At 42.3% G+C, this 13,241-nt stretch overlaps 1 protein-coding gene across 2 annotated transcripts in view; it reads right to left on the bottom strand.

Moving 5' to 3' along the window:
• Positions 1-13,241, bottom strand: part of ENPP3 (ectonucleotide pyrophosphatase/phosphodiesterase 3) — a 111,633-nt gene that overhangs the window by 64,680 nt on the left and 33,712 nt on the right. For both annotated transcript variants that reach the window (XM_044289466.1, XM_044289467.1), the window contains exons 7-9: positions 12,156-12,235; positions 9,183-9,302; positions 8,636-8,745 (exon numbers count right to left, since the gene is read on the bottom strand). In XM_044289466.1, the coding sequence (XP_044145401.1) occupies positions 8,636-8,745; positions 9,183-9,302; positions 12,156-12,235 (310 nt within the window). The remainder of the gene's footprint in view (positions 1-8,635; positions 8,746-9,182; positions 9,303-12,155; positions 12,236-13,241) is intronic.

Genomic DNA, 13,241 nt, shown 5'->3' with positions numbered 1-13,241 from the left:
TGTTACAGAGATGTGTGTGTAACCTGCATGTAGCAGAGCTGTGTACTGTGTATATAGAGCAGTGTGTGTAACAGCATGTAGCAGAGCTGTGTACTGTGTTACAGAGATGTGTGTGTAACCTGCATGTAGAAGTGCTGTGTACTGTGTAGCAGAGCTGTATGTGTAACCTGCATGTAGCAGAGCTGTGTACTGTGTTACAGGGATGTATGTGCAACCTGCAGGTAGCAGAGCTGTGTACTGTGTATATAGAGCAGTTTGTCTAACCGCATGTAGCAGAGCTGTGTACTGTGTTACAGAGATGTGTGTGTAACCTGGGAACTATAAAAAAGTGTAAAAAAAAACCATAAATATTCAGATCACCCCCCTGTTCCCAAAATTAAAATAAAAGACACATCATGGGTTTCGCAATGTGTAAAAACGCCCATTGTATAAAAATATATTCCCCATACGGCAAACAGCAAAACAGAAAAAAAAAAAGAGTCCAGATGTCCGATTCGCCGTTTTTGGTCACTTCATTTGCTACAAAAATGTAAATAAAAAGTGATCAAAAAGTCTTAAACACCCCAGAATGGTATCAGTAAAAAGTTTAGATTGCCCCGCAAAAAATGAGCCCCCATCCAGCTCTGTACACATAATTACAAAAAAGTTATGGGGCTCAAAATCTGGCGACAAAAAAAATCGGATATTTTTATTTTTTTATCACTATTAAAACGCAAGAAAAACTATACATATAAGGTATTGCCGGATTCGATCTGACCTGTAGAATAAAAGTAACCAGTCAGTTTTATCGCACATCGAATGTCGTAAATAAAAATCACGTAAAACTGTGGTGGAATTGCTTTTTTTTTTCAACAGGAAGAATGGGCAGTTTTACCATCTGAGAAAATAAAGAGCCTCATCCATAACTACCACAAAAGACTTCAAGCTGTCATTGATGTTAAAGGGGGCAATACATGGTATTAATAACTGGGGTGTGTAAACTTCTGATCAGGGTCATTTGGGGAGTTTGTGTTGTGATTATGATTTATAAAGAGTAAACACCGTTGTTTGACATAAATGGCTTCAGCCGACCACTAACCGTGAGCGAGAGAGAAGTGTCTGTGGTATCAATCATATTCTCTGAACAATGGTTAAAGGGGTATTCTCATCTTAATGATCACTGTTAAATCTGTTAATGATTTGACAGTGATAATTTTTCTAAATACATTTTATTACCCAATTCCCATCCTTTTTTAGAAAATAAGTCCCCTCTTACCTGATGTTGTCTTTGGTCTCCCCTGGTCACGGCCACCTCTCCTGTCGAATCCAGCCGGGCCACTCTTGCGCAGAAGACGGAAAATTCTTTCCCGGCTGGGCCGCGCAATGTCCTGAACGCGCATGCCGCCGCGCATGCGCCATGATGACTTCTTCCTGGCCAGTCACCATGGCACATGCGCGGCGCTGTGCGCGTTCAGGACATTGCGCGGCCCGGCCGGGAGAGAATCTTCAGTCTTCTGCGCAAGCGCGGCCCGGCCAGGAGAAGAATACAGGAAGTGAACGTCACGCTCAAGGAAGGTAAGTATGAAAAAGGGAAGATGAGAATACCCCTTTAAGAAATCATAAATTCTGCAAGGGTATGTAAACTTATCAGCACAACTGTAAGTAGCTGTGTGATCTAAATCTGTGGAATATGGGAAGCATAAGAGGACGTGCACCATAAATCCCATCTTTGTAAGGCCTCTTGCACATGGTCGCTGTGTGCCTGTGGTCGTATTGTGGACCACATACGGCGGTTCCGCAATACACAGGGCACCAGCCGTGTGCATCCCGCATCCGTGATGTCGACCCATTCACTTGAACGGAACAGAAACACGGATCGGATCCCCACAGAAGCACTACAGAGTGCTTCCGTGGTGTTTCTGGCCATGCCTCCGCACAGCAAAAAAGTAGAACATATTCACGGACCTATTCAAGTTGAATGGGTCTGGATCTGTCCCGGCTGCTGCACGCACGTTGCCCGTGCATTGGGGACTGTAAATTGCTGTCCCCAATGCACGGAATGGACCAACAACGTTCATGTGCAAGAGGCCTAACACTTGTGATCTGTGTGAAGCGGCATATATGCATTCATGTTGCATGTATTTATTAATTAGGGCTACCAATTCTGAGTAACTCGGAGTGACAGGAGATTTACAGAATCAGATTTTTTTTTTGTCGTCATATTTTGAGCTCTATAACTTTTTTGTAATTATGTGTACAGAGCTGGATGGGGGCTCATTTTTTGCGGGACAATCTGAACTTTTCACTGATACCATTCTTGGGTGTTTAAGACTTTTTGATCACTTTTTATTTACATTTTTGTAGCAAATGAAGCGACCAAAAACGGCGAATTGGACATATGAACTCTTTTTTTTCTTCTGTTTTGCCGTTTGCCGTATGGGGAATATATTTTTATACAATGGGTGTTTTTACACATTGCGACACCCATGATGTGTATTTTTTTAGTTCTTTTATTTTCATTTTGGGAAAAGGGGGGTGATCTGAATTTTTATGTTTTATTTTACACTTTTTTATAGTTCCCAGGTTACACACACATCTCTGTTACACAGTAAAAAGCTCTGCTACATGCGGTTACACACACATCTCTGTAACACAGTACACAGCACTGCTACATGCAGGTTGCACATACATCCCTGTAACACAGTACACAGCCTGCTACATGCAGGTTACACTTACAGCTCCGCTACACAGCACACAGCTCTGATACATGCAGATTACACATACAGCTCTGCTACACAGTACACAGCTCTGCTACATGCAGGTTACACATACAGCTCTGCTACACAGTACACAGCTCTGCTACATGCAGGTTACACATACAGCTTTGCTACACAGTACACAGCTCTGCTACATGCAGGTTACACATACAGCACTGCTACACAGTACACAGCTCTGCTACATGCAGGTTACACATACAGCTCTGCTACACAGTACACAGCTCTGCTACCTGCAGGTTACACATACAGATCTGCTACACAGTACACAGCTCTGCTACCTGCAGGTTACACATACATCTCTGTAACACAGTACACAGCTCTGCTACATGCAGGTTACACATACAGCTCTGCTACACAGTACACAGCACTGCTACATGCAGGTTACACATACAGCTCTGCTACACAGTACACAGCACTGCTACATGCAGATTACACATTCAGCACTGCTACACAGTACACAGCTCTGCTACATGCAGGTTACACATACAGCTCTGCTACATGCAGGTTACACATACAGATCTGCTACACAGTACACAGCTCTGCTACCTGCAGGTTACACATACAGATCTGCTACCTGCAGGTTACACATACATCTCTGTAACACAGTACACAGCTCTGTTACATGCAGGTTACACATACATCTCTGTAACACAGTACACAGCTCTGCTACCTGCAGGTTACACATACAGATCTGCTACACAGTACACAGCTCTGCTACCTGCAGGTTACACATACAGATCTGCTACCTGCAGGTTACACATACATCTCTGTAACACAGTACACAGCTCTGCTACCTGCAGGTTACACATACAGATCTGCTACAGCCTACCTGCAGGTTACACATACATCTCTGTAACACAGTACACAGCTCTGCTACATGCAGGTTACACATACATCTCTGTAACACAGTACACAGCTCTGCTACCTGCAGGTTACACATACAGATCTGCTACACAGTACACAGCTCTGCTACCTGCAGGTTACACATACAGATCTGCTGCCTGCAGGTTACACATACATCTCTGTAACACAGTACACAGCTCTGCTACATGCAGGTTACACACACATCTCTAGTACAGAGCTCTATTTGATGGCTACTGTTCTGTACACTCTACCAGCTGCTGTGCACATCTGACCCCTCCCACACATGTGACTCGTCACATGGTCATGACGTCATCACAGGTCCTTTGCCTCTCCAGCAGCTAGCAGCTCCGTCAGGTGAAGAGTGTGTGTAGTAGGGCGTATTTTGAGTTAGGGAGGACGGAGTTTTGGCTGATGTCTGAGGGAGGACAGAGTTTTAGCTGATGTCTGAGGTCTGATGGAGTTTTGCCTGATGGAGGACGGAGTTTTGTCTGATGTCTGAGGTCTGATGGAGTTTTGGGTGACGGAGGACGGAGTTTTGTCTGATGTCTGAGGTCTGATGGAGTTTTGCCTGATGGAGGACGGAGTTTTGTCTGATGTCTGAGGTCTGATGGAGTTTTGGGTGACGGAGGGCGGAGTTTTGTCTGATGTCTGAGGGCTGATGGAGTTTTGGGTGACGGAGGACGGAGTTTTGTCTGATGTCTGAGGGCTGATGGAGTTTTGCCTGAAGGAGGACGGAGTTTTGTCTGATGTCTGAGGTCTGATGGAGTTTTGGGTGACGGAGGGCGGAGTTTTGTCTGATGTCTGAGGGCTGATGGAGTTTTGGGTGACGGAGGGCGGAGTTTTGTCTGATGTCTGAGGTCTGATGGAGTTTTGTCTGACGGAGGACGGAGTTTTGTCTGATGTCTGATGGAGTTTTGCCTGATGGAGGACGGAGTTTTGTCTGATGTCTGAGGGCTGATGGAGTTTTGCCTGACGGAGGATGGAGTTGTGGATGATGTCTGACGATGTCCTAATATGTATGCCGTAGTTGTGGATTTATTGTTTTTGGACTGAATATGGACATGGCCGCATGTAGGAAGCCTAAGTGATGATGTCTGCTTGTAGACAAATTCTTTTGAGAATACTTTTTTCCATGTCTGCTAAACATGGGATAATATATAAATCCACGGCACTCTCTTATTTTTAGCAATAAAGAATTTAATTGTATTATACAACACCAACTTGAATGTAGTATAAATAAAGAACAGGGCCAACGTTTCGGTCCAATCTGACCTTGATCACGGCCTATAGTTAATACAGAAATATATACATATCACATCAGTCAGTTGTTGGGTTACAATAAACAAATATGAGATATAGAATGGAACAAAAATATATATGTGTATAGTCCACATGAAGCTAGAATAGTATTCTAGCTTCATGTGGACTATACACATATATATTTTTGTTCCATTCTATATCTCATATTTGTTTATTGTAACCCAACAACTGACTGATGTGATATGTATATATTTCTGTATTAACTATAGGCCGTGATCAAGGTCAGATTGGACCGAAACGTTGGCCCTGTTCTTTATTTATACTACATTCAAGTTGGTGTTGTATAATACAATTAAATTCTTTATTGCTAAAAATAAGAGAGTGCCGTGGATTTATATATTATTTAATACTGGCATCAACAGCCTCTCCACTGAGCACCTCCCAATTGGAGTATATACTCCTGTTTTTGACGGTGTGCCTTCCAAAATCTTTTGCTAAACATGGGAGGCATATCCGGAAGGTGCGGTGTGGAACGGAGGCACAGAACCCCATGGAAGTACTACAGAGTGCTTCCATGGGGTTTCCCTCCGTGCCCCGGCACCGCAAAAAAGTAGATGTGGACGCATCACGAAACCATGCTAGTTGAATGGGTCTCCATCCGTCTGCAGCAACCGCATGGATGGTGCCCGTGAATTGGGGACCGCAAATTGCGGCTGGCCATGTGCATGAGGCCTAAGAGTCCAATGGGCTGCTGGCCACAGTATGTGACCACAGCAGGGGTGTTGCTTGACCTATGCCCTGGATAGAAAGCCTATTGCCCTGCAGCTCGCAGCAACAAAAAGTACTTATTGTCACTGCTGCTGCCCGCTGCCTTAGGGCTCATGCACACAAATATATTTTTTGTCCATGTCTGATCTGCATTTTTTTGTGGGTCAGATGCAAACATTTACTTCTATGGGGCTGCAAAAGATGCCGACGGCACATTGTGAGCTACCCGCATCCGTATGTCCCATCCATTGCACGTTAGAAAAATAAAGCATGGCCTACCCTTGTCCGCATTATGGAAAAGGCTAAATGCGGAAAGCACGCGGCCAGTATCCATGTTTTGCGGATCACCAACTTGCACACAATAAAACAGGCAGCAATCGTGAGCATGAGCCCTTACACAGTAGCAGTGCACACTGGAGCAGGAACCGGATAGCAGCACAGGGGTTAACTCAGCTATATCCATGGCTTTCTAAGAATCCACTCAGTGCATAGCTGTTCCCTGTAGGGGCCGCTGGGCACCAAGCACTTTGCCCGTGAGATGATAGTGATGACATGTATAGCAGCCCAGGGGTCATGTCTCTGAAAGATTCTGCTGCTCAGTCCAACACCCCTGCTCTGTCCTGCAACAGCCTTCTCTACTGATAAAGACACACACATAGGGGCAGTGTAAGTATATATATGTGTGTGTGAGTGTGCAAGCACATACGTGTGTCATATATGTAAGATATGTGTAATCAACAGAGTTATCAATGTGTTTACACTGCTTTTACTTAACATTATTATACATTGATCTATAGGGTGATTGCATACAGCGGTATTTGTCTGGCCGAATCCTGGTATATTACAGTCAATGGAGCCAGCGAGCATTCCGTTAACATCTGGTAGCGCCAGATCTAGAGAGCTCCAGTAGACTGTTCTCTGCTGGAAAAGCCTTCCGGAAGCCCTGCCGCCAGTGTGAAAGCCTACAATGTGTAATTTGGACATTTAAATCTCTGCTATTTCTGATTTCATATATCAATATGCTCAGTTCCTCCAGCACTATAAAGGTCCGTTCACACGTCCGTAAAATTGGTCTGCATCCGTTCCGCAATTTTGAGGAACAGGTGTGGACCCATTCATTTTCAATGGGGCCAGAATGTGCTGCCCGCATCTGCATTTGCGTATCCGCAAAAAAATAGAACATGTCCTATTCTTGTTCGCAATTGCGGACAAGAAAAGGCATTTTCTATGAGAGTGCCGGCGATGTGCGGTCTGCAAAATGGGGAACGCACATTGTAGGTGTCCGTGTTTTGCGGATGCACAAAACAGATACGGACGTGTGAATGGACCCGAATATGCTGCTTGCAGATTGCACTGCATTTTCATGGTAACAGGTTCCCTTTATTTCATTACATACTTGGATTACCTAGTTATCCTGATCCAGCAGCACCCATCCAAACCAATCTTTTGGTTCCTTGAGGCGGAGCAGCAGTTAAGCCCACACACTTATTCACCACTAGACAGAAATGTACCAGTGGACTCCATTTTACCCCTCTCCCTGCTTCTAGCAACCCATGTCCTCAGCTCTATACCCAAAATCCTGGTGACAGGTTCCCGTTAAATTAAACCCCTGGATCACAGACTTTCATGGCCAAAGCCAGAAAGGCATACATTTGTCCTGAATTTAACAGGATCCTCCAGCCACCAGTCAATGGCACTTTTTTGTGCAACTGTATACATAGGAGCAAATACTGTGTGATATACAGTATAGACCAAAAGTTTGGACACACCTTCTCATTCAAAGAGTTTTCTTTATTTTCATGACTATGAAAATTGTAGATTCACACTGAAGGCATCAAAACTATGAATGAACACATGTGGAATTATATACATAACAAAAAAGTGTGAAACAACTGAAAATATGTCATATTCTAGGTTCTTCAAAGTAGCCACCTTTTGCTTTGATTCCTGCTTTGCACACTGCTTTGGCATTCTCTTGATGAGCTTCAAGAGGTAGTCACCTGAAATGGTCTTCCAACAGTCTTGAAGGAGTTCCCAGAGATGCTTAGCACTTGTTGGCCCTTTTGCCTTCACTCTGCGGTCCAGCTCACCCCAAACTATCTCGATTGGGTTCAGGTCCGGTGACTGTGGAAGCCAGGTCATCTGGCGCAGCACCCCATCACCCCCCTTGTGGTCAAATAGCCCTTACACAGCCTGGAGGTGTGTTTGGGGTCATTGTTCTGTTGAAAAATAAATGATGGTCCAACTAAACGCAAACCGGATGGAATAGCATGCCGCTGCAAGATGCTGTGGTAGCCATGCTGGTTCAGTATGCCTTCAATTTTGAATAAATCCCCAACAGTGTCACCAGCAAAGCACCCCCATACCATCACAACTCCTCCTCCATGCTTCACGGTGGGAACCAGGCATGTAGAGTCCATCCGTTCACCTTTTCTGCGTTGCACAAAAATCTCAAATTTGGACTCATCAGACCAAAGCACAGATTTCCACTGGTCTAATTTCCATTCCTTGTGTTCTTTAGCCCAAACAAGTCTCTTCTGCTTGTTGCCTGTCCTTAGCAGTGGTTTCCTAGCAGATATTCTACCATGAAGACCTGATTCACACAGTCTCCTCTTAACAGTTGTTCAGGTGACTACGTCTTGAAGCTCTTCAAGAGAATGCCAAGAGTGTGCAAAGCAGTAATCAAAGAAAAAGGTGGCTACTTTGAAGAACCTAGAATATGACATATTTTCAGTTGATTCACACTTTTTTGTTATGTATATAATTCCACACGTGTTAATTCATAGTTTTGATGCCTTCAGTGTGAATCTACAATTTTCATAGTCATGAAAATAAAGAAAACTCTTTGAATGAGAAGGTGTGTCCAAACTTTTGGTCTGCACTGTACATGGGCAGTCAATAGTAGACATATGGTCATGGTATAAAAAACCCAGAGCAATATGAATTTAACCTAATTCCAACTTATTGCAATTAGTTTTCATACTCACCCATTATACAGTTTATAGTAGGTAGGAAAACTACCATTAACTGCAACATCTGATCCAGGCCAAAAGAACGTACCAGCCTTTAAACCTTGATACATAGCTGACAGCCATACCTATATAATGAAATACAAAAACATCATTCCTATCATGTCACAGAACTAACAAATAATATATAAAATTTGCCATTCCAGGCTATTTATATAGGGTGATAAAAACCTATTACAGGCATTACAGAAATTAATAGAATACCTTAGTTATGAAGCCTCTGCATCTGTTTTTCTGTCATATTCGTATAAGTCGTTTAACGTGGCAGGGCTTCAAAGTAAGTAGCATTTTCTGCCATGTAAGTATTGTACCTAGAAGAGTGCTATTTTGCCTATACCAGATTCATCAGCAGGGGGGCATCCGGTTGATAAATCTGGCACATGATGCACAGGGCAGATAATATAATTCACCTTATAATTAGAATTATTAGATTGCCTGACAAATGCCATTACAACCATGTTGGTTACTGTGATTGTCATGCTGAGCAATCTTTTCAAACACTCACCGGCTGACCAAGCCACCATGATTCATTAAACTTCTCATTTGAAGACAGAGAGAACGCTTTGTTCATATTGTAGTCATACATATTGTTGTCAATGATGCCATTGGATTCTGGATATAGCCCCTATATAGAAATACATTGTGAAGCATGGTTAGATAATCCATAATGAAAACAGATGTCAATATCACAAAGACTCTAAATAGTATAAATATATTGTGTAACTGTTATTAAAGGGAATCTGTCAGCTCTGAAACACCACCCAAACTAGAGTAAGTAGTGCATAATGTAAGTGACCTGAAGTCGCTTATGTAATTTTTATCTTCATACTCACTTCCATTCCGACGCTGTGCTCCCCCAAACCAGCAGTAAAATGCATTGAGAGGACTCCTGTGCTCATGCACATAATGCAGAAGACTCAAGGAGGAGTCCTCTCAATACATTTTACTGCTGGTTTGGGGGCGCACAGCGTCGGAATGGAAGTGAGTATAAAAATAACATTTACATAATTGGACTCAGCACCACATACACTATACACTGCTTAATCTAGATTGGGTGATGTTTTGGGCTGACAGATTCCCGTTCAAGGGATACTTCTGTCAGAAAAGTTTTTTTTTTTTTTACTTTATATTCATAGAAAACTATTTTTTTTTAAAGAAGGGCTGCACTTATCAGTGTAATGTATGATTCTCTAATTGCGTCACTCATCCCTATTCCCTGTCTGGTCAGAGTGATTGGTCTGACCTAGAAAGTCAAGCAAGGCTGTTTGCCATGCTAAACGTCCAAACAAAGTATAAAGATGTCCAAAAAACCATCTACCCAGTTAAAAAAAATATATAATTACATAAGAATATTTACATATAGGCTGTTATAAGGGTTGTCTCATCTGGAACAATGGGGACATATCGCTAGCATATGACCCCATTGTCTGAGAGATGGCTGGGACCTGTTCCTATCTATTAAAAGGAGCCCTGAAAATGGTGGAGGCTGCACTGTGCATGTGCAGCCACCCTCCATTAATTTATATGGGGCCGCAGAAAATATCCTTCCGGCCCATAGAAGTGAATGGGAGCGGTGGCCGGTCATGTGAGGTGCACTCTCATTCACTTCTATAGGGAGAGAACTTGGTGGTGACCAAACCAGAGTCCTCCAGCCACCACTTTGGCCTGCTCCGTTCTTGATATAGATGCGGGTCCCAGTGGTGGACACTATCGCTAGGATATGGCCCCATCGTCTCAGATGGGAATACCCCTTTAATGAGAAAAAAAATTGTGATGGCTGTGTACTTTAACTAAAAATGCAATCTCATTTCAAGTACTCCTGATTTTGGCTATGGTTATAGTTCATGGTGAAGGGATATTATATATTATAGATGTAAAAATAAAGATCCGCACTTCAGAGTTTATACAGTTGGACAAGGCATATAGCATTCAATATGTTTGTCATATATGATCTTAGTCCAGGATGTATGACACAAAGTCAAACTATTACTGATGCTGTGTATCCTAGTATGTAATGTATATGATCATACTGTATATACTAAATGATACTATACTATACCAATGCTCTTATCACACGTCATTGAGCAGGAGTGGTAACAGAATATTTTCTGCATCGCGATAATAAGATGCTAATATTTCACGACAAACTAGGAATCAAGTGCAACTCCATATCCACCAATGGCTGTCAGTTCCTGTTTTGTCACTTATCTAGTGCTATGTATACACATGTTCACACACAGTTGTTGCCCCATGTAAACATGTCCAGAGTTCAGACAGCTCATTTGTCATCGATCGCACAGGCAGCACATACAACCATGTAAAAAGGGAAAAAGGGATGTGTATTATGGCAGTGGGTGTGGAACCAATAGATTGGACTTAGGGCTAATTTAGAGGGCATTATCCTGGCAGTCCCCTGGTATTCAACCTTTAACCCCTGCACAGGGATCTGGACTTTACTGTAGGGGAACCACCAGAACAGTACTTCCTGGAGTAGTCTCTGTGTGGTTGACAGCTGACCCATGAGGATCAGAGACACCGCTATGTGGAGACCAAGGGCTCAGGCAACGCCAAAATCAAGAAAACCCAAAGAAAAATTTCTTTCACAGAGATTGAAAAAATATATATACTTTATTTAATTCATACAATAACTATAAAAATATGGTATAGGTAAAATAGCAGCAGAAAAAGTATGCCCACAAAAAATTATTACTAGTGCCCAGGGCACAATGGCCACATATGGGTTACTAACAAGCCTTATACCTGGACAGGATAGAAAATCAGTGCCATCTGTAGCACGCCAACTCTGCAGTCACCTACTCCCAACACCATTTCGCCACACAGGCTTCTTCCGGGAATAAGGCCATAATCAAGGACAGGCCAAGGTCATGACAGACTCAGTATGTACAAAATGGTCTTCGGTCAGGGCAAGCAGCAAAGGGTCAATAGAAAGGTCAAACAGTGGAGGGTCAGAGCCCAGTAAACAGGCAAAGGTCAGTACATGGACAGGTAAGAGAAATAGCACACCTTTGCAGGAACTAGCAAGCTATGGAACATATTGCTCAAACAACTTCTCACAGGGAAAAGTGCCTAATGTACTCCAGTGTTGCTAGCCACTGGCACCTTTGGTACGATTTTTTTTATTAATACCTTCTACTCATATTGGGCAAAAAATAATTGTAATTTTTCTTTATTGAAACATTTCACAGCTTTCACTTTTTGTGTATTTGCAGACTTTCTGATTCACAGTGACTGCTGCATTTCTGGCTAGGTCTGTAGCCCTTATCTCTGAACTCCTAACAGGTCATGATGAACATTCATTGTAGCTAAATTCTCATTAGTTGAGGCTCATGGGATTAAGACCATGATCTTTAGCTATCAAGGGCTCATGTCTCAGGTGAGATTTTTTTAGGTCCATGTTTCTGATGATAGAAAAGCTCATGTTACACAAAAAACAATGCATTCCAATGCAGTTACTTACTGTGACGATTGAGTAGTGGTTGGGAAAAGTCTTTGTGGGGTACACAGATCTCATATACTTTGAATGTGTTCCGCAGTTTTCTGAAACATTAAGAATATATTTGCTATGCCACTAAATAATAAATAAATAATGTTATTAATTCCTAAAATATTGCATGACTTTTTAAGAGAAATTTATGAAGCCCTGCACTCCAGAATTTTGTCTTCAAAAAGTTGCAAAATAGGGCTTTTGTGATTTTTGAGCTTACTTGTCCAAAAAATTTGCAATTTTTTTGCATCTTCATATCACACTCAGTCCAAAGCTATGTTAATTAGCTTCATCTCAGAATTTTCACAGAAACTTAAAAAAAAAAAACTCACATCAGTTAGGGGTAAAGTAAAAAAAAATTGGAGTAGACACATTTTTTTAAAGAGGAGTCCAAACATGTGACATTTACTACATTTGCTGCAAAGTTCTCCAACGCAGGCTCAAGCAACATTAGCTTCATAAATCGTCCCTTTGTTAATATAAATTCATTTTTTAACTGTTTCACTGAGGCATTGTGGGTTAAACCTATATTAAAAAATTCACAGTAGAGAAAAATATATATATAGTGTAGGAATATAAGCTGTATATCACTGAATAGTTATCCTACTTAAAACGTAACTTTTAGTCATTATTAATTAAAATAGGTCCCACAGAAAAATTTCGATAGCTGCATATATCAGATACAGTGGACTTATGCACAATGAGGCACAGGGTAAAAGTACAAAATAAAGAGCACGAATTTGGACCAAATAGTCCCACTCACGGTTTGGTGATTGTTCTGTTTACGGAGATGAATCGTACCGCAGCAAGATAGTGGGAAGGTCCACAAAAACTGATAAAGGGGTATTGTAGTCACCGGCTCTTCTTATACAGGACAGGTGGATAGCTGGGAAGATTAAATCCCTATCCGACTGGTGAGGCCCTGCCTAAAAGCGGAGAGGTCTCCCGCCTATATGCGGGAGAATCACCCCCAGAGGGAGCGACCCCACTTATCGACGGCTGTCCCTGTTATCCTGTCCCTGAAAAAATATATATGTATCTCCCAGTGTCAGTACAGCC

This window comes from Bufo gargarizans, chromosome 4 (assembly GCF_014858855.1).
Source record: "Bufo gargarizans isolate SCDJY-AF-19 chromosome 4, ASM1485885v1, whole genome shotgun sequence".
Lineage (NCBI taxonomy): Eukaryota > Metazoa > Chordata > Amphibia > Anura > Bufonidae > Bufo > Bufo gargarizans.
This window is presented reverse-complemented; position numbering and strand designations above follow the sequence as displayed.